The following is a 27,295-nucleotide window of genomic DNA, read 5'->3' as shown; positions in this document are numbered from 1 at the left end:
ATGTTAATATCTGTTAATTATGATCTGGAGGATACTATCTTGTGAATATTACAATTCTGATAAAATCAGTGCTATTGTTAGGTGTGTTTGGTCTTAATACTTAACAATTCGGGCCTAAAAGACCTGAAATTGAGATTTTCCCTTACCCTTACCTATCAGTTGTAAATCAGATGTGTACCTGCATTCTTGTGTTGGTTGTACATATATAATACAGGAAGCTGCTTAATGCCCACTTATTTCAAGGATCGTAGCATATTGAGGTAATCTAGCCTTGCCAGTTATATTTCTGAAAGCATCACATTGCAAATTCAGGTAATCAGGTTCACCATTCTAGAGTCTTCACCAAAGCTGAAAGACATCTTTACCTGATTGTCCTAATGGTAATCTGTGCAGGCTTTTCATGCCCTTGCACTGGCATCTTCCCAATGTTCTAGAGCTTAGGTGTTCTTTGATCCTAGGAGGGTTCTTTTCTGCATAAAGGCATTATTATCACTGTTTATCACAGTCCCTTCAGCCCACCACTATGACAGTTCTCATAACATAGCCCAGAAGACAAGAGGAAGAGAGTATTTTGATCAGAGAAGCTGTATGTTCCGAGGGACAGTGCACTGAGCTGTGAAAAATAATATCTCGAAAAGCTTCTTATTCCAAGGTGTGTGTCTGGAGAGCTGCCGATAGCTACTGAGAATGAACGGCTGATTATTTTCTGCGGAGCATGCAGAAATTATAAAATATAAAGCAGTTTGCTTTCAAGGAGGAAGCTCACAGTGTTTGAATTAACAGAACTTGCTAAAATGGAGCTTCTTAAACCACTCCAAAACAACAAACAAAAAACCCAGAAAAGACATTGGTTCATTAAGTACATAGTCTTCATTGTCTGTGTAATGATCCTCAGAGTTTAGGAAATAAGATGCACTTAACATCTAAGTACAAAATGGCAAGTAAGTATAATAAATATGATTCCGATTCTTGAAATATAAGTTTAAGGTGATCGTTCGTTCAAAAGGAATAGAAGCAAGAGAAAGGGAGAAAATTGCAGTATGGCTTAAAACTAATCATGCTCAGAAAACTAGGCAATGCTGCAGACAGCATCAGCATTAAAGACACTTTAGAAACAAATAAAAGCAGCATGGTGGTGCCTCCAATTAAAGAGGCAATGCTGAGGCTTTCCAAAAAGTATTTCAAGAGGTATAGTAATTTAAACACTGACAATTATTACAATTCACTCTGTGCCAAGCAGGGTCTTTTCGGAAAATTTCTGACATTTAGATAAGAAACTTATCTTTCAGAGGACTGAAGAAGATCCTCGATTTGATACTAATCAAATGTGAGAAGGTGAAATTAACAGTAACTTTGGAAGACCATGTAATGCTAAAATTCTTGATTTTGAGGGAAGCCAGATTTAAGCAAAAACATTTAACTCAGACTTTGAAAAAGTAGATTTCAGTAATGCTAGATTGTAGGATACCATTGCAAAATCAGGGTAATATAATTCAGCTCAAAATGTTTTAGAAGTGGATAATTATTTCAAACTGCCGAGTGCACCTTTGTTCCTAATAGCTGACCTATATAAAAATGTGAAGACTTATCTTTGCAAGCTCAGATGAGGTTGCAGAGTTTGAAAGCAAAAATAGCCACAATTTTGGGGAGGGGATGGAGATGACATCAGTTAGTGTGAAAAATAAACAGACATTGTAATTCCTCAATCTCACAAATTACTAACAGTGCCATTTAATATTCAGTTAGATGTTCAGTTCATCTGAATTTTACAGGGTATAACAATGATTGTTTTGAAATATTTTTAAGAATAACAATAACACTGCTGTTCAAAACACTTCTGCACACTTTACAGAAGAGTAGCAAAACTTTTGAGTTAGAATTCAAGCATCAAAAAAGTGAGAATCATACTGAATTTGGGGAAGGCATGAAATTGATATTAACCGCACAACAAGTAAAAGATAACTAGGCTAACACACAGTATAAAATCTTGCAAGTATAATAGGAAAAGTTCAAATCGATTCCATTCTTTCATCCTAAAATAATAAAAATATAGTCAAATGAAGGGCTTTTAAAACTGGCTCAATAACAGAACAATCCTATGAATTTCTACATTTGTAGGTCAGTATCCTAAATCCTCTTTTATTTCACAACACAGTACATATAAGTACATTAATAGTTGGAACAAAATCTTCTTGTCCAAAAGTTTCAAGAATCAGGAAGATTCCTGAAATCCTCTTAGATAATGAGTTTAGGTAGCTTTTGCTTTCTTCTTTTATACATGGTCCATGGCCCAAGTTAAGGGATATGATTCCAATGAATAGTACCATATCCAAGCTGGTAAAGCTCACATTGTCAATTGGAAAAAAATAGTTTGAGATAGCAGTGGTCCTTTCTTAGTCTTTTTCCTCAGGCAGAGAGAAGGCAAAGTTAGATCAAGGATCCCTTGTTCATAGGATGATTGAGCATAATTGCTTTGACTTGGAGCAATCTGAAGCAAGTGGCACTATTAAAAAACAAAAACAAAACTATCACCCAGGGTACAATGAAGCAAAATTGTGAAAGACATGACTGAATTTTTGATTTAGTTAAAAATACTGTCAAATTCTTATTAAATAAAATGCATATTTTTTTAGGATATTCTGACTTCAACATTGTTGTGCATTACAAATATAGGTGCCTGCAATTGATGGATGTGTTTTTGCATCTATGTGTGCAAAGTATGTATAAAAATAAGAGTAATATTCCACTAATTCAAACATGAAAGCTGCATGTAGAAAAGAAGAATTCTGCAGCAAGGAAACCCTAAACTGAGATATGAGACAAATTAAGAGGAAACTGGTCTTCAACATAGCCACATGGCTATAGCATTTTGGGAGCCAGGATTTGGAAGGTAAATGAAAAAAACAAACACTGGCAAAAAAAGCTGTCTAAGACATTGGAAGGAGGGAGAGGCTCTTCTATTTCAAGGAGTTCCACATGTGATTGAATCAAAAAAATGGGCTACCATGTTTAGTGGCTTATTTGCTTGTTTGCTTTCGCACCTCAGTGCTCTCCAGATGCATTCGCCTATGTATCTTCCTGACACTGGTGGGATTAGGCAAAAAGCATCTGTACCATTTAAAGACACCCACCCCTTTCTCCCTCTACAATCATCAGAAAGTGGTAGTCATCAGAAATGTAGCAATTTTAAACATGTTTCATGGACTAAGGCTTTTTAAGGGTGTAAACATTTCCAGTTGAAAATATTCAACAGAAATAAGCAATTTGTTGTCATATTTCAGAGCATTCAGATAGAAACCCATTACCAATATTTTTGATATAAAAAAGTGAACACTTTAAGGGATAAAATTTTGTTTCCATTCCCCTTTGCTTATTGTTGAGCAAGAGTATAATACAAAGAGTGTAAATACCATCTTTGTTAAATTGCAGGCAATATATGTTCCATTTGCATTCAGAATGGCAGTCTGATTATTTCCCTCTGACTATTTTTAGTTATTAGTCTCTCAGGATTACTTTCCATAAGAGGAAACCAACATTTCCTCCTAAGCATGGATATAGCTACCTCACTAATCCTACATTCAGAGCCAAATTAGATAAGGAGGGCTGTGCATGCTTGAAACTGGTCATGAAGCTATACTTTAGTTCTGGTGCAAGCATAGCATCTATTTACTATTCATTAAATCATCCTGGCATTTTTAGACCACTACATGGGTTTGAAAAAGAGATCCCATGTTTGAAGGAATCTTCTTTTATAATTCTTCATGATTGGATAGAGTTTTTAATGAAGAGCAACTGTGGGAAGTCACACCCACGAACGGGTTCACAGCACCGCAGTAAGGAATTTCAGCAACTTTTAAGATATTACACGTAGACTCTACATTTTAGAAGTATATTCAGACATTTGTAATCCAAAAGTGTCCTTAGGATAGGCAGATATTGATGGGCAGAACATATATGTACTTAATTATCAAGTTTCCAAATATTTTGAAAGAAGCTTTAGATTGTGATGGAATGAAAGGAAGCTAAAGCCTTTTGCAATAGAGTTGCCAGGTGTTTGAGCTTCCCTCATTCCTACCAGAGTTATAACAAGCAAGAGTATGTTGCATTTCTTAGAAGCTGAAAGTTTGGCTTCCGTAATTAGAGCTCTCACCTTTGGGGGTTTCTTTTGTTACCCCTGGCAAATAACAAATTGCTGAGCTGAATTTAGTCATGCCTCATCTTATTGATTCTAGCTACAGTATGTTCCTGAAGATCATTATTACCTGGTGCAGATAAAGATTTCTCTAGCTCAGTTTCCCTGAGAAGTTCTTGGCTCAGAATATTTGCAGAGCATGTACAAGGCAACAAGAAACTCCAGAGCTGGACAGGTAGGTTTCTAGAATAACTAGACATTAATCCTACTGGACATCGCCAGGCTCTAAGATTTCCTGTTATCATCATCTTTGTGGGCATGTTCAGCAAGGGTCCACTGTTTGGATGGCAGAAACACCTGGTTTAAATGACTCTTGAAGAAATGACAGAAACTTATGGTGGTAGAAGCCAAAAATAGGTGAAGCTCTTTGGCAAATCACAGACCCTCTCAGCCAGCTGTTTTCTGGCTCAGCAGCAGCATCTGCAAGGAAGTTCACCAGGTATTCATACATTTGGAAATTATAAATCTAATATACCCTGATAACTAAATGCTGAGTGTACAGAAACTGACTGAAGCTGCATAATCCAGATGGCAAAGCTTTGTTCCAAATATAGCAACCCTATTAGATGAGTTGCTTCTTAATTTCTCTCTTTCTACCTCTACAACCATGGATGAGCTTTTCTTCCCACTTATGTTATTGAACTATTTGCAATCAAGTCTTAATAACTGCTGATGCAGACTGGATAGCTGTGCGTTAAGATATTCTAAATCCTATTTTAAATTTACATCTAACAGCGCAAATATAAATGATTGGTTCCCCTATTAAATGACTTCAACTTCTATACATTCTTTTATTTTCATTTTCTAATGTCAAAATTTAGTTTCTGATGCTATGTTTTTAGTATATGTTTCATCTGAAGCATTTGAAGCTATGGAAGCTCCTAAATTATGTTGTGGTCTCAGCCATTTGGCATCTTTTAAATCTTTCATTAAATTGTAACGTATCTCAGTGATGCATATCCAAACGGGCACTGCAAAAAGAGATGCTCTGGCTACCCTAGGAAGAAATTCAAGAGTGAAATAAAAAAAGGAATGGCTGCTATGAAAGGAAATGAGGCAGACATCACATCAAGGAACTTTTCTGTGGAAGATATTTAGTTCATTCATTCTATTTATTTTATCCTTTCCTTTAAACATGCTTGCATTCTTCTTCTGTTGCTGATTGTTCAGAATTTTGTTAGCTTTGGTTATTCTGTTCTATTTCATGTACATATGTGGGTGTCCTTGTATTAGTGGTGTTACTTGTGTGGAACAGGCCGCTGTTCTAGGAGTGTTTTCTTGGTGGATCACACACATGCAGTAAACCTCCCCACACAAGACTAAGGACTATCTTGGTAAAACGAACAGAGCAATTCCCTCATTCCAAAAATAACATCTTCCATAACCACACTAGATATCACACCACTTGCAAATGTGGGAAATCAACTAAGTCAACAGAAACAATATATTCTCCCTCTCTCTCTCTCTCTCTCTCTCTCCTCTCTCTGCAGCACTATCATTAGAGATCTATCTGGTGTGTTGAATATCCATGTAAAAACCCCAACAACCTGCTACTATGAACTCCCTGTCTTCCCAATACTGAGGAAGTTCTTTTGAAGTCTTTCCCCAAGCCTGCTCAGTTGTCTTTGTCTCCATAGTCATTGTAAAGAACGCTCAGCATCTGCTCTTCACATGTTTTCTTCAGGTCACGACTCAGCTCCAGCCAATTGAATCCATATGGCTTGATCTCACTGTAGCGGCAGGCGAGGAATTTGACTGTTGTACGCTGAAGACTGATTTTGGGCTCTTGTAAAAGGCTGTGGCACCAGCTACTTAGATCCCCCAGCTGGGAAAGGATAAGGCCAGCTTTTCTGCAGAAAGAAACAATGGAAGGATAGTGGGTTTGGATATGGCATGTCGGACAGCAATAAATTAAAATGAGAATCTTGAACACTGAGGCACCCCAAAACTTCTTTCTTGAACTCTGGCTCTTCATCAATACTTATGCAGAAGCTACACTGGAGTACACAAACCTGCTAGATGGCAGGCAAGGGAGGAAGATGATTCTGGCACTTTGCATCCATTCTAGTGGTTGATAGTGAGACCATACATTGGCAAAAAAAGGCAGTAAAGTACTGCCCTGAAATATATTTTGTGGGGTCGCCAAGGGCAGCTTTTCCTGTATTTAGTGATATTGTTCAGGAAAGGAATTTCTGATGAGAAGATAGCCGACCAATTTTATGGAGTTGCATGCTAGAGCGTAAGAAGAGTAGCATAGCACGTTTCAGAGGTACATCCAGGGGCAGCATGATTTATGCCAATAGAGTTCCCTCCCCATTCTGGAGAAAGCATAACAAATTGGCTATGTGCATGACCCGGATATGTACAGCTCTTTGCTCCATTTGCATTTAGAATAAGGGTGGAGATCAATTTCCATCTGAAACAAAATCTAATTTATCCTAGATTGTTGGAAGAGTAACAGACAGGGAAATTCCATAACAATCACCTTTATTTTGCAAAGAATGACGAGATGAGATATACAATTTCAGATCCTTATCTGCTCACTAACTTTGATCCTGAAAGAATTTAATTCTGTTTGAGGTTTCTTCATTTTCTGCAACATGAACACTGAGTTCTTTTGTGTCACAACAATTCAATGAACTGAAGCAATACAAAAACCTGTGAACATGCTTGATCAAAGGCAAAAGTATAATGAGTACTCTCTTATGAACATTATTTCCTCTTGCAGGAATTTGGGGGTGGAAGGGAATGTTTGCCTGCAGCTGGAGGAGAAAAGCAATAGTATGAAAGAGAAAAATGTAAAAAGTAGAGCAATGATCCACCCTCCTGGTTAAGCAAGAATTTGCAAATCATAGATCTTGACAATCACATAGCCTGATCACCTGCCTAGAAGCAGAGGCTCCATCACCTGATTTCTAAGTTTTACTGTGACCCTTTAGAGCAGGGCTGTCAAACTCCTGGCCCGCGGACTGGCCATGCCTGGTTTAGCAAAGGGACAAGAAGTCCCAAGACATCATGTGACGCTGCCATGACACTATGAGTTTGACACCCCTGCTTTAGAAACTGCTAGAGCTAGAAAGTAATTCCTTTGGAATGGTCCTGGTTGCTCAGCATATCATGATCATTTGACTCATGGTTAGGCAACCTGAGATCATTGGGCTGCTGGTGACCACATCCCTGCAGTGTTATGAAAATGGCCTCCTCATTTCTGTAATGCTTTAAGTGAGCCAAGTCTCATTAGAATGGCACATGAGGTCAACATAAATCTGAATGCATGACTTTGACCATAATGTAGCTTACTTGTTCAACACTTTTAACTTATTTTAACCTCTTGCCTCCTCTTAATTTTTTTTAATTTTTTTAAACTTTATATACAGCATATTGTTTTATATATCAATATTTTATTGTACACCACCCAAGTCGCTCTTTGAGGGAGATGGGCATTACAGAAATGTGAAAAACAAACAAACAAATAAGATTAAAATAGCAATTTCAGAAATATGAGGAAGGAAAAAAAGGGAGGGAGGGAGGGAGGGAGGGAGGGAGGGAGGGAGGGAGAAAGGAAGGAAGGAAGGAAGGAAGGAAGGAAGGAAGGAAGGAAGGAAGGAAGGAAGGAAGGAGCATCTTACCGAGGTCCCAGTTCATCCTCACAGCGCCAAGTGAATTCCCCAAAGCTTTCATAGTGCTGATTGTAGTGATAGAGGACCCGATGAAGACTTGGGGAGCCCAAATCCAGTAAGGTATTATAAGCTGTTTGTTGCTCTTTTCCACTAGTGTAGCCATTAAAGAGGTTGTAGATCTTATCAGCTATTTCTGGATTGGGGGGGAAAGGGGTGGATAAAATATGGATGTACAGTATAAGGTTTCTGTACATGGTTCTGGTTAATAAATGATAAACTTTCTCTACCACCTTTTAGTGAGGCTAGGTGTGGCAGTCACTAGGTCTATTCATGCAAGGTGAAGAGAGAATCTTCACCTTGATTGGTTACATTTGGTTTATTATCTGCATTACAACCAGTGGTGGGATTCAATTTTTTTTTTACTACCGGTTCTGTGGGCGTGGCTTGGTGGGTGTGGCAGGGGAAGGATACTGTAAAATCTCCAGTCAGAGGTGGTATTTGCTGGTTCCCCAAACTACTCAAAATTTCTGCTACTGGTTCTACAGAACTGGTCAGAACTTGCTGAATACCGCCTCTGATTACAACCCGATGTAATAACTTAATGAACGAATATAAATAGCAGTAAGCTGAACATTAGATGAACTCTCAGATTTCTCTCAGCCAAACTTTTTTCAGAGCCTAACTACAATCGATGCATAATCAGTTTTTCAGCCTGTGTGCTCACAAGCCATCTGCTTCATCAAAACTTTTTGGGCCCTAATACATCCAATTGCTGAACCTAAGGTTCAGAGAGGAAACTTCTAGAAGTTGCACTGAGATAAAATTAAGAGATCACAGATCCACAGAATGAGAAAAAAGTGAAAGGCTGAGGCTAAATTGTCACTGAGAAGGCAAATACAGGTCTGGCCAATAGTACATCAACATGCAGAACTCTAGAAGAAAACAACTCATAATTGGAAAAGGACAACAAAGAAAAACCTTAGACAAGATGTCTAAGATTACTCAGATGTCCTGGCTTCTCTATGTTCATGTCAGGGATCGTATGATATTTTACATTACAGACAAAAGTGTGAAAGGGATCATGTCTCTTCCATGGAAAAGATCTGAAGTTCTTTCCAGCACTTCCAAGTGTCCGAACCCCATCTTGTGGTTGAGACAAGACTTTTCAGAACTGTTCAGGCTCTTCAACCTTCCTAAATTCTGGAACTTATACTTTTCCAGAGGAAAATGCTGAGCATTTGGGATTGACTGAAACAAAACGTACTCTGCTCTTCAAATTGAAAAGCAGGTACCTTGTCCTCACATTTTTCATCTTTCCCACTGCTTCATCTTACACACTTAGATACCAGGGAGGGTGCCACATAAAGGGAAAGTCTTTTTTGGAAAGTCAACAGCAAGCACTAAGCAGCTCTCCTGAGAAGGAAAGCAGTTTAAGGTGAGTAAACTCAGCTTTTGCGAGAGTTGGTTTCAGACTTCTAAGTTTTCCTGGCTGTTTTGAATGGTGAAAGACTGAAAGGAAAAGGTGAGAGGCATTCTAACAAGTTAAACTGACATTTAGTCCACAATATAACAAAGGGTCAACCAAAGGTATACAATGGTTCTTTGGCACTATTCAGCAACCTGTAAAAAATAAGGCTTCCTGTGGAAATAGAAAGCCTGCCCTAATAAGCAGCACTAAGAAAAGAGAGAGAAAGAGAGAGAATAAAAGTAAGGGAATCAAGATAACAAAGATAACAAAAGAAAGTATTTTAAGAAATGTTGAGAAATTACACAAATCAAATCAATGGATACTGATGGTGTCTATCTTTACATTCCTTTAAAGTATTAACATATTATTCAAAATAGAGCTCAGGGCTAAAAGCTAGAAGGTAGCTAGTGTGACTTCCATTTTTAAATGGAGAGGCCCCCAAAATGTAAGTTTTTCTGCTTAGCATCTCTTCTGGGCAAATTGATAATGGAAAAACAACTAAAGCAAGCCTTGCTGAAGAAAACCGAGTGGATTCTGCAAAGGTAAAGCTACCTCTGGAGTAAATATAGCAGTTACTGAGATAAGAGGACCTGTCATTTTCTGAATTACTAACTAGTTAAAAAAAGAGAAAGCAAAAAGTAGAAATAAGTGGGAAATTCTCAATGGAGGAAAGTAACTAAGGAAGTCTTCAAAGATCTATACAGAGATTTGTGTTTTCTCAACTGATCAAGTTTGTGGATGTTACCAACTACGGAGCTTAGGTACCTGTTGTCTTTCCTTTCTTTTCCTTTCCTTTCCTTTCCTTTCCTTTCCTTTCCTTTCCTTTCCTTTCCCTCCCCTCTCCTCTGTCTTCCTTCCTCTTCTTCCCTTCTTTTTGCAAATACCCACCAGCTGATTCAGCTTCTCATAGAATATGGTATAATTTCTACTTCATTAATTCACTGTATTAAAAACACTTGATATCAATTAATATATACATATTCATTTCTTCTATTCTTCTTTTAGAGATGAAAATAAATGGGTATTTCTCCAAAAATAATAAAGAAGTATTAAAGCCTTCCCATTTTGGGGAACAAAATTTTCCAAAGGAATGAAATTTCTTCCTATTCAAAGAATTCAGTGTATTCGTAATTTTGTTACGTATGTAAAAGCATTTCGCTCTGTTGCCTTGGGAAATGATCAAATTCACTATATGTCACTAGACTCAAAAAAGCAAACATTTTCATAGACTTTTTACAAAAATAATTACATAAGATTCAATATAGCTCTAATATTTGTGGGTGGAAGAATAAGCTTGTCACCTGAAGAACAATTTTGTTTAAAATAAGCCACTGTTCTTCTAGGTGAAGGCTGTTTTGTTTGTGCTTTTGTGTTTCCTATTGATGGAAAGTTGTATAAAGTTACCTTGGGCCTTGATATCATCCACGACTGGACAAGGAGTCTTCACTGTCACATCACTTGACCTTGAGCGCCTGCCAGTGTTATCCACACCCCAAAGTGTGAACCTGAAAATAGAACAGAAAAATATAACCAGATGTATGTTATAAAGATTATCACCTAGTATTATCACCTTGGGAACTTGGGAATGGCCTTGGGGAAGGAGTGGGGGGGAGGGGAGAAGCTGCCTAGGAAACAATCAGAAAAGAGAGGCAAGAGCCCCCAGTGGTTTAATGGTCAGAGGAAAAAAAAACATTAAAAGGACCTACCCTAATGGATCAAGCAGTTAAAAGAGGCAGCAGAAAGTTTTGTAATTTCAGACGTGCAAAATTCTGTTAGCCTTACAATAAAGTCGATTCAGCTTATGTTTCTGGTTTGGTTTACCCAGGAAGGCTTACCCTTAGATTTACTTAGAATTAATGCCTTTATTTTATTGTATGGTATTTCACAAATATTCCTCAATACATGCAATGTTAAGGTATTTTGCTTCCTTCTGTTTTAGTCAAATTTAAGTGTTCTTCTCCTTTAATTGTATCTTTAATTTCAAAATCTTATTTCAAATTCACCTAGAAGTTTATCCATTTGTAACTTTCCAGAATCAATGTTATGGTACCTCTTGCTGTTTATTCCCCCAAAAATATTTTTAAATCCTTAAACTTATATTTAAAATTCCTTTCATTATGGATTGAAGAAAACTGGAGCTTTCCTAACCTTGTTGATCCAAAAATTCCTAATAACTGAAAGGCAGTTAACAAGCCATTTCCATAAGTGATTAGGAAAGGAAGCAGACAAACTCATTGTCCTTAAAGGTGCTGACAACAGTCTGAGCAAAGATGACCTTCCCTCAACTCCCAGAATGTTAAACCCACTAGAGATCATGGTCTGGCAGTCTCCTCATGAGGAACAACTGCCTGGGAGCATTTGTGGGCAATCTCAAGTCTCTCCTTGTATAGAGAGAGGAATTACAAAGAGATGGACTAGTTCTTTATTTCATTGCAGTCGTTGCTAAAATCAGAGCCATCTTCAGTTTGCTGCTTTCTTTCTGGGAAGTGGTAAGCTAGAAAAATCAATAAAACCTCCATTGCTCAATCTTAAGACTTTAAAACACCTTGCCAACAAGATGAGCAAAGATTCACAATAAATCTGATGAAGAGTTTGTTAGATGTATTCCTCCTGCTCAAAATAAGTGATGAAAAGTTTCCCCCACCCCCACAAAGCTTATAAGGTATGCCGAAGGCTATTATTTTATCAGCTCAGAGGACAAAAAAAAAAGGGGGGGGGGAGAAATCTATTATTGGCATTGTAACTTACATATACATAGTGTCAGATTCCAGGCAACGAATTATCAAGGAAATGGTTGTAGATAACTTGTCAGGCACCTGGGCTGGCATCGCACAAGGCGATTTGGCTCCAGAGATTATGTCATCCACAAAACTCAGCACCATCTCTAGGGAAATAGGCAAGACAGCCATTATGTGATAAAACTGGTAGGAAAAGGAGCAGGGACCACAATGGAAGTGGGGAAAGTAAAGCCATGTTAATCTACAGTAGCCCAAAATCAGGAGGCGTCAGATAGCACTTTTTATGACAAACAATTTATATCAAAAGACCTAAGCCTTTGCAATAGAAATGAGCTACAGGTAATAAAAGCTTATGTCTTTCAATGAAATGTATTAGTCATAAAAATGCTACCAAATTCCTCTGATTTTGAGGAAAAGGAAGTGTGACCATGAGTTGATAGGCAAATAGTGCTAGATACTGACACAGTACTTCTTAATTAATTAAAGTCTTTCATTTTTTTCTGCCTCTTTTAATAATAATCAGGATGACATTTCTCCTATGATCCTACATTCTTTCTTATTATCTTGCAAAAATATTGTTCAACAAGTTTCTTGGCTTTTCTCTTCTCTGTATACATGCCTCTTCTAAGTTTAGATCATGGCAACTTCAGTCCAGTCCCGTTCTCATAGTTCATTGGGCAATTCCCAAAAATGGGACATCACAACCATGAGGATACTAACTCAGAGGTCAGAACAGATCCAACTAAGTGTTTTCTGCAAAAACAGATTCAGAGGTGGTATTCAGCAGGTTCCAACCAGTTCTGGAGAATCGGTAGTGGAGATTTTGAGTAGTTCAGAGAACCGGCAAATCCCACCTCTGACTGGAGATTTGACAATATCCTTCCCCTGACACGCCCACCAAGCCATGCCCACAGGACCGGTAGTAAAAAAAATTCAATCCCACCACTGAACAGAATGCAAACTAGGAAATTTAGGGTATGCTGAACATATTTCCAGGTATCAGTAAGTAAAGGGGACGGAGTCTATTCATTTGGATTAGTCCTCTGGGCTAATCCTGAATAATTACAACTTTATTGTAATGTTATATTTTTCCACTGAAATTATACAGATATGAGAAAAGAGTCTGCATTTTCCATAATTTGCATTTAGCTCCCTACTAACCAGTAAGATTTAAATTGAGATGGACGTTTGACGAAAGAAATAGAAACAGAAAGAAAACAAAAAAGCCCTCAGAGCTTGAATATGTCAGTAGTTTATTTCCTTAATGTTATCTGAAGGTCAATCTAATACTAGTGGGACAGAAATTGATTTTAATTAAATGTTTTAATTGGAACTGTTCTAGCTACAATTTGGTAAATATTTTTGTGTTTAATTTATGTTTACCGCCAAAGAAATAAAGGGAGACTAGTATAGATCTATTTCAAACTATTTAGCTCTTGTCAGCTAGCCATACCCTTCTGGGATTCAAACCTGGGCTGCTTACATATTAGGCAGATATATTAACCTCTAAGCTGAAAGGCAAAAGTGAAAGCAGTATGCTCCATCCCATATTTGGGTAGATAAGGTTGCCCTGATAAAAAACACTTAATCTCTCCCCTGGTATAGCTGACAAAGGTGGGAGAGCCTGTGGCTTAAAGGTTAATACATCTACCTAATATGCAAGCAGCCCGGTAGGCTAGCTAAGGAGAGCTAAATAGATCTATACTAGCCTCCCTTTATTTCTTTGTCAGTAAACATAAATTTAACACAAAAATAGTTTGTCATGAAAGTGACTGCCTGCGAAGGCTCCTGGACTGGGGCTGAAAGGTGAAAGCAGAAGGATTATGCTCTGTTCCATATTTGGGGAGACCAGGTTGCCCTGATAAAAAAACACTTAATTTGGTGAACAAGTTCTCTTCTTTCATTTCTTAAGTTTTGATCATCCTCCAAAAGGATCAGCTGCACTCACCAGTTTCCACCTTTGAATGGTCCAAGCGGTCCGTGATCTTCTCCTGGCGGATGAGGTAATCAACAATCTGCACTCCAATTGGTGGCTCCGAGTGCTCCCATTCCAGCACCACCAGAGAACTGCTGGGCTCATGAACTGTGGACAACCTTAACCTTCAGGGGCAAGAGTGCAAAACAGAGATCAGGGGAAGAGCTTTACGCAAGAAAATTAGATTTATTTTGGGACAAGTCATGTGTATAGAGGAGGAAGGGACTCAATTTAACCAGAATAAAACCACACTACTAATAGTTAATCTAGAATGAAATGCAAAGTGGTTTTTAAACTGAACATGGATAAAGGCTGAGAAAAGCACATTACATGGTGCAAACTGACATTATCGCAAGCAATGACAGAATATTAAAATCCATTTAGAACATTTCTGGTAAGAGTCGTGTCTAATAGCTTGTTTTAGTGTGTTGAGACATTTTTTTCAGTAAATTAATTAATTTTAGCTGACTTCAACTGATTGTAGATAGATTAGCCCACAATCAATTTCATGGAGCTTTGATGCACAAGTGGAAATTTGAAACATCTTATAATGTCATCTGAAATCAAAAGATCTTTTCCATTGTTGAATGTTATGCTTTTTTTAATAATAGCAGTAATTTATCAGTACGATGCAGATAATATTCATCTTCAGTTTGAACCACCAGAAAATCAGTTTTTCAACATAGACTTTGCCTTTCGGGAAGAAATTTAGCACATTCTCCTGAATTCTTCCAAAATAGGCTGGCATTTGACTAAAATAGCTGTCACAAATTAACGTGGGACGAGATTTATCTTTTCCAGTTTAATTTCTCCCCGCCTGGCTGCCCTGCAACTGAAAAGGGTACAGTGACCCATTTAAACAGTTACCTAACTCACTCTCTTTTATTTATATTAAAATGATATTTCCTGGCTTTACAATCCATTTTGTTCTCAGCTTTTAAGGAGCAAGCAATTTTTTTGTTTGGAATGCTGGATTATGCCACACAAACACACGTCCCCTCTCCCCCATGAAATCCTTAAGTAAGTAGCTCAAGTTATGAAAGTAGTAGACACCAGGTTGCGGACACCAGGTTGAACACTGCTGTAATAGAGACACAGTGAAATTATTCACCTATAAGAGACCCTGGGTTATATACACTGCTTTTGCTCCAACAAATTGATGTGGTTTTTCCCTATAACAATTTCAGTATGATAGTGCAGTTAAAGTGTGGTTTAGGACTGAAAAGATTCAGGTTCAAATCTACTCTTCATTATAGAAACTCATGGGGTGATTTTGGGCCAATCTACTTCCCAAGATTATTGTGGGAAAATACAGAAGAGTGGAGGGTTGAAACTGCATAAGGAGCAGCGAGAAAGTGTTTAACAAGAGAACGGGAGAAACTTCCAACATCATGTTTGGATCTACAAAACAAACTCTGTGTGATGAGCCCCCTTCCCCCCGTCCTTTTAATTCAGCCCCTCAGTGGAAGCACTGGCTTCAAGGGACAAGAAAAACTACTTTTCCTTCTCTCTTTAAATTCAGTGCTCCTGGTGGAAGGGCTGAGTTTAAAGGATGAAGGGAAGTGCATATGCCAGTCTGGGGTGAGGTGCTTCTTCCAGGCAATGCTTGTTACTCCGATGCAAGGGAGTACACAGCAGAGATGAATCTGAGGGAAATGGGCAGTTAAGAAATATGAATTATAAATAAATAAATAAAATGCAAGCGCATGTCGTTTGAGTCTATCTGTTCAAGCAGGGATCTGAATACGTCACTTTTCCTCCCATAGCCAAACATCTGATTTGATTCTTCTTCTATTGCTAAATTGCTTTAAATTGCTTGTCTCCAGAAGTTGTGGGTGTTCCATCAATGGAGGTTGGTCCAAGAGATTGGAGCAGGGAGTTGGAGTAGAAGACACCTAGGGTCCCCCTACCAACTCTGCTATTCTTTTAAATTATGGAGTAGCTCAGATCTCAAAATTCCAGTTTCATGGAAGATCTGGATCTTTATATTTGATCAACTAGTGGAGGATAAGTTTTTATTGCTTTCTATGTTTTTTAAAAAAATAGATAATTTGGTATCATGGGCATCTGGCTAGAAACTGGGAACCTGTGAGTTTTAATCCTGCCTTGGGAACAAAGCCAGCTGGGTGATTGAGGGCCTGTCCTTCTCTCTCAGCCTTAAGAAAGAGGCAAGGGCAAACCAATTTTGAAAAACATTGCCAAGAAAACCACAGGGCCTAATCCAGGCAGTTGCTGGGCATCAAATTTGACTCAAAGGCACATTCCCACTAACAATAATTTAAAAATAAGTATTTATTTGGTATTAAATAACAGATAACAGATCATTAGAGTTGGAAGGGATCCAACCCCCTGCCCAAGCAGGAGACCCTACACCATGTCAGCCTTCAAGATTTTCTCCCTTTGCTTTGCATCTTTGGCTGTCATAAGTAAGGGGGAGGAGGGGAATGGTTATGGGAAGTGAGCTGGAGGTGTTACAAACCAGAACTGTATAAACTGGGGGGGGGTACATTCTTGCTTAGGTTTCTATCCTATGCTATGCGCAGCTGCAATCCTTTATCAAACTATGTCAACGGACAGAAGCCTCATCACCACCTGGAGATGCCCACATGATGATATACACAACTTTTAATTGGATGAGCCAATTGAACTATTGGGGGTGGGAACGTTGCCATTACTTTGTTATATGTGATTTACGTGCCATTTTCTCAGATTCAGAATTCTTTTGTTGCTACCACTTGATTTCCAGTAAAAGATATCTTTTCTCTGATTAAAGGAGTCTAAGTATTTCTTTCGGGTTTGAATGGAGCACCAGCTGACACACCATTTCAGATGGGGTCAATCTTTCTTGAAAGTCTCAAGTGATGTGCTCCCACAACATCTGAGGAGCAAGCTGCCCATGGTTGATTTGTTCTCAGATTCAGAAGTTTCTTTTGTTGCTACCACTTGATTTCCAGTAAACCATATCTTTGTCTGGCCTAGAGATTAATGGAAAATAGCTTGACCCCTTTTCTTTTAGCAGCCTCAAATATTGGAAGACTGCTATCATGTCTCCCCTGGTCCTTCTCTTCACTAGACTAGCCATGCCCAATTCCTGTAACCGTTCTTCATATGTTTTAGTCTCCAGTCCCAGTTTCCAGTATTTATGGGTCTGTAAATACTGGAAGTATTTACATTTACAACATTAATCAACATCTTTCAATGGCATTTTCAATCTCAGAGATACCTATTCTATTTGACAGGATCATTAAATCCCAAGACCAAAAAGCCCACGTAATCAGGAATACTTGTAATCAATAAACCAGAGGCCCCCATTTTGCCTCAACAGTTGGGAAATGTTTTGATGTCAATGCCAAAAACCTCACTAAAACTTAGATTATACAACAAAATGTCTTTCAGATTTATCAGACCCTTCTGCATTTGTACAGAAAGGCAACAAGTAAATCATTTTATCCATTGATACGATGATGAGCTTCAGGGTTAATAGGCCATAGTGTAATTATTTGTTATCCTGTTGGTGATGAAACATCAGGATACCAAATAATTACACCATGGCCTATTAGTCCAGAAACTCATCACTACTGGATTAATGCTGGGTGTGAAAGCCTGCATTGTTATGTAGTAAATCACTGTATTGTTGGAGATGCAATCAGACTAAAACTTGATTTTAATACATAAATTTGCAATATCTTAAAGTTACTATGTTTTGGGAAGAAATGATTACATATATTGATTATGAAACAAAGTTTAATATTTCTCACTCATGCATGCTTTAAAACTATACAGCTAATAAATTAATACATGAAAACTGATAGCTTGAAAATGAAAATAATCCCATATTATTGCCAAAAGATAAGTTCTTCAACATTGGAAAGATAAATGTATGGCCTCAATTATTTGTTGGATTGTAGATCTCGTATTACTTGCATTCCATGAGCATGTTGCTAATAGATAGATTATGGTTAATTCCAATGAAATACGGTGAACTTTTGCTGAAACTGTTATATTTAAAAAAGTTCATCTACATACTTCTGTACATGCAGGAGAAGCCCTTAAATATACAATTTATTTTGTTATACAATAGCAGTGCTTTTATCTTCTTTTGTTATTGTTTATATTTCCTTCTTCTCTTTCTCCTCATCCTTCTCCCCCTCTTCCTTCTTGTTTTTTCCCTCCCTCCCTGTTGTGTTTTATATTAACAAATAAAACTACTGTATTCCTAGCAGAACCAGGAGAAGATAGGAGAGAACATTTTGGCTATAGAGCGAGTATCTGCCTTCTGTAGCAGTTAAAACAGAAATGGCAAGAGAGGGCATGAACTGAAGCATTGTAAATCATGAATTCTGCTCAGTCTCCTTCTTCGTGTAATCAGAATTATTCAATTTTCTCACAGAAATTAGTCTCCTGTCAATTTCTTTGGATATGGTTTCATCCTGCTTAAGCAGCAAGATGGCACTGAGATAAAGGCTCCATCACATCCTTCATAAGCAGTAAGAAGATCCCAGCACCAGAGCAAGGATGGCGAACCCTTAAAGTGCAAACTCCTAAGACTGGGCAGCAAGTGAAGGTTTTCAGTAGCTGAAGAAAAGTAGGCATTCATTTATTAATTTTTATCCTACTTTTCACTCTTAAGCTGGTGATCCAAACAATTAGTCACTTCTTGATTTGTATACTGCTGACCAGCAAGACCTTTAATGTCATCTGCATTAAGCACCCAGTTGTTTTTCTTTCCTGTGTTTATGATAGATATAAAAAACAAAGGAAGGACTTGAACAGCATTCTTCAATGCCAAATCTAGAAAATTTTAATCTCAAGCAGAAAGATTTTATCTTGGCCCCAGATTTATCCATTGAAAAAAAAGGTCTAAGTTCCTCTATCTACAGTAAGGTCCTCTAACTAACTTGGCAGAGTTCCTACACCAGAAGTACTGAAAATGTAAGATCTGTTCCTCCACAGTATCAGGTTGTTTTCAATGTACAATCTGTCTGGGCTATAACCTCTACTTCAATAATATTTTTGCTTTGCAAGGTTCAAAAAATGCCAAGGTACTATTCAACCCTATTAATGTCAAGGGTGTGTCATATTTTGGCATTTCATCTGCAAAACACACTCCTTACAGACTGTGAGTCTTTTAGATAATCTTCAGCAGCGTGCTGTGAGTGAAGTCAATGGCAGAGTTCCTGCTTTCCACTCAGAAAGTTCCAGGTTGAAGTTATGGCTACTCCTAATACAGACTTCATGGTGGAAGCCTTAATAACTGCTATAAGCCACAAAACTGAGTTAGATGGACCAGGATTTGAATAAAGCTTTTTTCATGTCCCTGCATGCAACTGAATGGTACTTATAGAAGGAAAATGGAATGGTCTGCTTTACTAGTAAACATATGTACTGTGATACATATATCCTACTATCATAAGATATAGAGAAATTAATAATATTTCACAGAAAGCATGGGTTTTATTTCCTACACAGCTTTATAAAGCCGCTGCCCTTTGGAGAATATGAGGAATTGAACATATTTAATGGCAATTTTTCTTAAATTTCTTTTGGGCATTGTGGAGCATTAATATTTAATAAGATTTGAAATCTATAATACTTCTGTAGATAAGAAAAATCTCCAGCTGTAGCTCTAAAAAGTTTCTGAAAACAACATATAGTTCAAAGTAAGAGGATTTTAAGACATCACACTTCCCAAAGTTTATCTGATTGATAACCATCTCAAACTCTGACTTGCTACCCATTCTGGTTCCTTATAGCCAATATATTTCCTGGCTATTTCCATTCATTTCCCACTCAACACTCCTGTCTATCAGGGAACAAGAAAGCCACTGATCATGTCCTCTTCCTCTGGAAATGCAGGTGTTCCAGGTGGCTCTGAAACATTGATTAGCGGTAGCTACACTATTTGTTACAAAGAAGAACGCTTAATATAGCCACGTTTCCCTAGAGAACATTTAGCGTGATCTTAAGTCTGAAAGTTTGAAGTTGTACACCTACACAGGGTGTGGGACTGGTGCACAGGCTGGAAGTCCATCTGCACCAAATGCACTTGAGTCACATCGACACCAGTCCTCAATGACATCTCCACTGCCTGAGCACCACAGGGAACTCATGGTGGCCTCTTGCAGCAGCTAGAAGGAGAGAAAGAAAAGCACAGAAGGAAATAAGGAATATGTGGGGGGAAAAAATCCTCATCAAGATCAGCCCTGAAACTTACTCTTCATGTTTATAGAATGAGAGAGTCAGCACAGGGGCGTCTTAACAGCATTATGGGCCCCGGGCAAAGCAGTGTACTGGGGCCCCTACAACAATAACTCACAGAAATAAAAATGTAAATGGTTGATAAAATTAAACATATATTTATTTTATTGGGACTTCCAACAAAATCCATGTTGAAACGTAAAAACATGCTGTGCAGCAACAACTAATCAGCATGATAAACATTTGAACAATACACGAGGCTCGAAAAACACAATAATACCCAGTAAGCCATACAGTTGCTGTACTTACATGATACAAGGTGTGTTGAAGGGTTAACATGCACAGATTAGTATGGAGCCCCTATGCTTGTGGAGTCCACGGGCCCATCAGGCCCTGAGTCAGAGGAAGGGAAAAACACCCCTCCTTCTTTTTATTTCTCACTATGATGGTGGGGATACGTCTTACAAGAAAAATTTCTGGTTTGGGCAGTAATGATAGTGTTCCTAGAGGCTCCTTTGGACTATTTTTCCTATTTACTTCAAAATAACTGAATGATTTTGCAATCCGAGGCATAAATTGATCAAAAAAGCCAAAAACCGGAACAGTCAAAGAGGAAGAAAACATCACCTGCTGTTGCACAGATGCTGACAATTCAAGGGGAATAAATAGAAAAAGAAAGGAGGACCAAGTCATTGTGAAATTTGCCATCCACTTTAATTCCCCTGTTTGTACTTTAAATGTTTACAGCATCTGACTCATTTGCATAGGAATAAATTGCTACATAGCAGATCAGTCTCACTGGGCATATTGAGCTTGCTCTAACCTGAGTCATCGCTTTTTCAACACACCTGCTCTCTGCTGCAATTCTTTCTAAATGTGTTTATAATACTTTTCCTTATTTTCAATATTGCCACCATATATCACAACGATTTTTAAGTCATCCCAATATTGTTTCCACATTATCGAAAGTATGTGGTGGTGTACCAAAGGCTACATAATTAGTTTTCATTTTTCATTTCATTGTATTTATGAACCCAGACCAATAAAACACAAATACATAATTTAAAACATGGGGGGAGGGGGACATGAAACAATAAAGAAAAGAGGATCTGACTCAACCTCCGTATCTGAGCAAACACGCGTACAGTTATTATATGAGACTAGCATATTTGCTTATCATCTACACTTATTATTACATAATTAGTTCGTGGATGATCTAAGAGATGTGCAAGAAATATCTTTGTTCTTTATTCACCACGCAGATTTCTATGCAGTAGACCACCATGGGCCTGCTATGGTGAATATCAATGTATCCAAAAAAATTAGCCATAGTGTTGTACATATGTTCTTTAGCATAGACTGGCAGCAGAAAAAGTACATGAGAAGGACAGGAAAGGAAGATTTGGCTCTTAGTAGACATGGCAGAGAAGCTTGGTATTATGGACATGGTTTCACTTCCTGGCTTCTTCTTGTGGATGGGAGGGAGGGTATCTTTCTAACTCTTGGGGATTTGAAAGCAGATTTCATTACATCAAGTACTTTGGATAGTCCTGTGAGCTGCTACATACAGTTTTGAAGACTCTGGGCCTATCTCAAAGCAATATGTACATTTGTATGCATATGGAATATTACCAGCTGTATTATTTTTCTAGCCAGACAGAGAATCTGTACAATCAGATATTCCTATTTCCATTTTGTCTGTACCATGGTTAGAAAACCTGCACATTTTCAGTTGACCAAATAAATCTGAAGGAACAAAGTTAACAAATTACTGCAGTTCTGCAAACAGGATCAATATACAGGAACTCCAAAATACAAGATTGAGGAGCATTCATTAAATATCCCTATGCTGAATCTTAAATATCTCACATTTTATGCTGTTTTGAGTCATTATGCTTTTAAAAAGAAAGCCAGAAATGTCATGGCATGCCTTACTGCATGTTTTTCTTCTTCTTCTAACTCTTCTTTTCCCCCTTGCAAACCATCTAATTAATTTCAAAATTTGAGCTTCTCAGAAAACGTCGTGGAATATTTATTTCTTTTTATCTGAGACTCTACTGGAGCTAAAATCCTTCTTTTCATCACTATGAAATCACTCACCTTCTGAGTCTGATTATTGATGACCAACTCATAGATGGGGGCTGCTTTTGTGACTTCTAGGAGGATGGGTTCAGCCACGGCATCTGGGCTAGAGCTCACATGACATAAAGGACAGGAGGAGGGGCAGTGGCCTCTGCTTTGGCACTCCATGCGCACCCCGGCTGCCATACGTTTGGTCCCGGATTCTGACAAACTGACAATGTACTCCGGAAAAGTGAGGACCCTGGGATCTCGCTCACGCTCTTCAGATTCATCTGATGGGGAATTACCTGCAACATATACCACTGGATAAAGTCAGGAATTAACGAGGAAGCAGCAACCAACTTTTCTTACAGAGCCCTGCCAATCCAAGAGAAACGGCACGTATAAGGGTGTGTGAGTATTCTCAGGAAAACTGATGTGGTTTTCAAATTAGGCTTCACCCTATATTTTGAGCTTCTAGTTGTTATGTTGTTTTGTAATAACAAATTTTCTGTTATGCCCTTCCTCCTAATTTAGGAGCTGTACTTGGTTAATGATACTTGTAATCTTCTGTTACATATCATTGGTTCACATTTTTCTGGTATTATTGGAGCTATGTTTAAAAGTACCAGCTTATTTTCCTTCCCACCACAGAGTAAAACACGTGTAATTATCTCAGCCTTTCCTCATGTTACTAACCTTCCAAAATCTTTGTATATCACCAAATTCCTCCTTAAATTGATTCCTTTTTTTAAAAAAAATAAGTTATTTCCTTACAGATTTTGGAAAGCAATCTATAAGCAGTTTATGAACATGTATTGTCAATTCAAAATTAAATGGCCAAGGCTATGTCATCTCATCCTAAAAGAATATTCTTTGCTGAGTAATTTCTGATTTCTCTTTACTTATCTTTAAAAATAAATTCAAAGTAAAAACGAGTTTTACAAACAGTATACTCCAGACAGTACTCATTCTCTGTTAATAGGATTTTCTCATTCTCTGTGGAACTGGATTTTAACATCATATCTTTTTAATGTGATAGCAAACTACACACACTACAAACTACACAGAGAGGCATGATTTCTTAAATCAAAGATGGTAGAAACACAACACTCTTTAAATAGACCTCATGTTTCCACATGTAGTTAAATCTGCATTCCTCACGATCCAATCAGAGCTGAAGAAGCTTCTTGGATGAGAAGTGAAATGTCTTCAAAGAAAAAAAAACAAGAAAGTCCTGTTGTTTCTTGAAAAAGCACCTTTGGGACAACCATGACCTGAATGACTGAGAATCTCCAAAGACATGCAGTTAAATCCTTCCCAATTGGCAAGAAAGCAAAATATGTAAGCTAGAGATCAAAAGGGAGGAATTTCACACCCATTTTTCTGGTCAGCCTGAGAAAGAGAAAAGTTGTGAAGATGGAATAATATCTGCTGCAAACAACTGCATCCAATATGTACAGAAATGAGGGGTGTACTTTAAAACAATGACCAATACACAGATCTGCTTTTAAAGTGAACTCGGAAGGAAAGCTAGAAAAAACTGGGGAGATAGGTGGAATGTAGTCCAGGAGGAAGCGCTTTCCAGGAAAAAGAAAAAACTCAGTCCAGATATTTTGTGTGAGAAAAAGAGGGTGAAGACAGCCCCTCCCTAACAGTTCTCAGAGAATATAGTAAAAGCAGACAGTAAAGTGCTTAATCTGTCCAAGATTCTATCTATAAGTGTGGAAACGTAAAGGAACTCAATTTGGAATAAGGATCTCATTCTTTGGATCTGACAGGAACCTTCTATGTAAGCCAAATGTATAAAGAACCAAATGCACACATATTCTAAATGATCCAAATTTAGATTATATAAAATTTGCTCATGAGTGGAAGGCGTTAAAGAAGCCAAAGAGTTGGAGGGGAAAAAAATAACAACTGAACTTGCTGATGGCTTATTAGCTGGAGAGGAAACTAAAGTGAAGCAGGGCATGGTCTGGAGACGTGTGGTGGAGGGAAAGACGAGATGCTCTGGGAACTGTCTACCCAATGTGGGTGACCTTGGTGGAAGTCAACGAAGATGGAAAGTGACAGGATTACCAGTAAAAAAAAAAAAAAACTCAGCTGCCAGCCTGACTCTCAGAGGGAAAAATGCTATCAAAATCTGTAAGGCCTCAACTTCCTGAAAGCACCATGGAAAGTTGAACCCTTGCTGGCTTTTGCTGACTAGCAAGATAGCTTTTGTGTGGGAAATTGTTAATGCATGCTGGATCCAAACCAGCGTAATCTCCCCCGACCAAAGGAGAGATCACCGAGATTGTTTATGTGACTACAGATAGCTGCTCCTCATGAGTAGACAATAGAAACTGCTATTTTTAGGGAGGGTTGGTTTTGGGGTTTGGGGGGGGGGACGGCCGGGGGTGGGTTGTGTTTTTGTTTTTTTGCTCTTTGTTTTTGGTTAATTTATATATGCAGAGGCTGAGAGTTGGGACAGTATCAAACACACACTTGCAAAGCAGCCTTTGCAGACATTAAGCTTGACTGAACTTTTTATCTTAATCGTTTTTTGGGATTTTTTATTATTTTTATTTTTCCATATTAGAGAAATGAAGATCCTTAGAGACTGGCAAGGTTTTACTGTATTCATCGGGTGAGTGACTGCCTGTTTAAAAGATGATGATCTAAATTTGACTTTAAAAGTTTAAAAAATATATGATTCTTTTTTTTTTTACTATGCAGCAAAAAGGTGCTTAGTGGATGGGTTTTGGAAAGTTAATAACAGATTAAGAGGCCAAGGGATTTGGGATTATAGTTTTGAATTATTTAGAAGATATATTCTAATGGGAAAATGGAGATTGCTTTCAGTTGTTTTTTTTTTAATGGTAAGGAGATCTTGAAGGCTGGATACTAGAGCTAGAGGAGAAAAAAATGGAGCAGAAATTCTCAGTGCAAACTTTTGAATACTTTTCACTCAACTTTTTGAACAGAATGGATCAAATGCTTGACAAAACCAAAATCTTCTGATGAAGATTAGGCTTTATTTAGAAATTGTGCTGTTAAAATTGTTTTTACCTCCTGGGTTGAATCAGGAAGTTAACTTCTTTTTTCTTTATACTTCCCCTTTTCCCTTTGCTTTTCCTGTTTCACCCCCATTTGTGTTTGTATTTTTCTGTTTATTTTTTGTAGTTTCTATTGATTTTTATTCTTTTCATTTATATTTCTTAATAAAGTTATTTGAAAAAAAAAAGAACCGGTAAGCCCTTACTTAATTGTCAATTAGAAACTATGTAGAGACTAGAAATAGAACAATGCACTCAACATGATCAAGTAGTGAAAAAGGAAAACACATAATATTCAAAAATACAGAAAAAAAAAAATCACTCTCCAGTTCAGAATGGCAAAAATCTTTAACCCATTATATTGAACTGGGGCTGGAAGATGTGGGAAAGCCTGAGTTTGCTAAGGAACATGACTTGGATATCAAAATGAGATAATGAAGATGGAAAAAACAAAACAGAATTTTACACTGAGTTTCCATTAAATCTTGAGAACCAAATATACTAGAGTCCCCATCATAGAGACATTTGAAATAAAAAATGGAATTTCTGTTCAATATTAGCCACCATAACAGAATTACAGAAGTATTTTATTTAACTTTGATTTCTAAAAATAGAATCTAAGAAGGATTCAGCATTATAGGTAAATTAACTTAATGTCTGTCCTATACCAATTCATGGAAATTGTTATTAAGAATAACAATTTACATATTAACACTAAGAGTAACTGGCATCCCAGATGCAACAATAACTGTTTCTACCAGCCTTTTCACAAAAAAGAAGTTTATATAAACAGATTATAGTTGAACTTTCTAAATTCTACATTAAACAGCAATCATAGCTACTTAGTTTCCTGGACTACCAGTGGGTGCCCTGGGTTGACCGCTCGGCAGCCTGATGCGGTGGCAGGGTTCTCCCTGCCAAGCCTCAGGAAAGGCACTGGCCAACGTCATCCTACCAATAGTTCGAACTTTACATCTTTTGACGCAAACAGTCACCTGGTCTTACAGTCAAAACAGGTGGCCCTCATCATTAATCCCATTAATGGCAACTTACCTCACTGGGGTTCAACACAGCTGGCGAGGGGCCATATATTACAGTTATTGGGGGTAAAAGCTGATGATTTGAAGAAGGTTGAACTTTTACCCTCTCCTGAACACTGCACTAGAGTGCTACTCAGTTATGACAACTCTAACACCCCAAAACTATTTTTCAGAAGAGGATCCCTGTTAAGATCCTTTGGCATTCTGCCAAGAAGAGTATTCAAAGATATGCCGATTAAGCCACTCTTGAGTAATCGACAATTTGTGAGTGGCAGGAGATTTATTGCCCCCAACAGATCCTCAGCAGCACATATTAATGTGCCAACTTTGCATGCCATCTCGGATACTACTTTGTGTACTAATTATACATCTATTCCCACAAAACCTCCAGTTGGCGCTCTCTCAGATGGTAGCCTGACTGTTCCTCCTACAACCGGTCAAATCAACCCCCCGCAGCGAGTAACATCTTACCAGGAAGCTTACCTTGACTTGATCAGTTGGGAAGAAATGGCCCCAAAGGAAGCAACACCACCCCAGGGCACCCATGGTTCCTTAGTAAATAAGCTCCAGGTCAGTGCCTCCGGGATTCTATCTATTTATGAGACTGACTTATGTCAAGACAATTTCTGGAACCAGGAGGAGACACAGCTCTTTGACTCCTTTTGTGCGCTTCCACAACCAGAAAGGGCCCAAATCATAAAGCGTCTGGATGCAGTTAAATCCAAACTTTGGAGTCTTTCATTACCTGATAAGGATTCCCTTGGACTCCAGGGAGTCTATAATGATTTACCAACGGAAGCTCCCTTGGCGCTCTCTCCAGAATGTCTAATTCATAAATTTGAAGATCCAGGGCTACTTCAAACTCCGTCTGTTGATGCTGCTGAATACTTGCCAGCTAAGCAACCAATTAATGCCACAAGTACAAACTGGAGTGTGTTTAGAGCCCTACAGCCCCATGAACA

General features: G+C 38.0%; 1 protein-coding gene across 2 annotated transcripts in view; it reads right to left on the bottom strand.

Moving 5' to 3' along the window:
* Positions 1 to 1,708: 1,708 nt before the first annotated feature.
* ASTN1 (astrotactin 1) overlaps positions 1,709 to 27,295 on the bottom strand; it is a 254,516-nt gene continuing 228,929 nt past the window's right edge. Inside the window, exons 17-24 of one of the 2 annotated variants that reach the window (XR_015748725.1) lie at positions 22,292 to 22,560; positions 19,988 to 20,121; positions 13,967 to 14,118; positions 12,029 to 12,164; positions 10,685 to 10,785; positions 7,822 to 8,005; positions 5,740 to 6,042; positions 1,709 to 2,503 (exon numbers count right to left, since the gene is read on the bottom strand). Coding sequence is in view for 1 of the 2 variants with exons in the window: in XM_087960906.1 (XP_087817032.1) it covers positions 5,808 to 6,042; positions 7,822 to 8,005; positions 10,685 to 10,785; positions 12,029 to 12,164; positions 13,967 to 14,118; positions 19,988 to 20,121; positions 22,292 to 22,560 (1,211 nt within the window). In the remaining variant the exon portion in view is untranslated. Of the gene's footprint in view, positions 6,043 to 7,821; positions 8,006 to 10,684; positions 10,786 to 12,028; positions 12,165 to 13,966; positions 14,119 to 19,987; positions 20,122 to 22,291; positions 22,561 to 27,295 lie in introns of both variants that reach the window. The other variant, XM_087960906.1, reaches the window with a different exon arrangement.

Source organism: Notechis scutatus, chromosome 3, assembly GCF_049901735.1.
Source record: "Notechis scutatus isolate UNSWTSFEM ecotype Mainland chromosome 3, rNotScu1.2, whole genome shotgun sequence".
Classification (NCBI taxonomy): domain Eukaryota; kingdom Metazoa; phylum Chordata; class Lepidosauria; order Squamata; family Elapidae; genus Notechis; species Notechis scutatus.
Note: the sequence above shows the minus strand (reverse complement) of the source record. Positions and strands in the feature narration are given on the sequence as shown.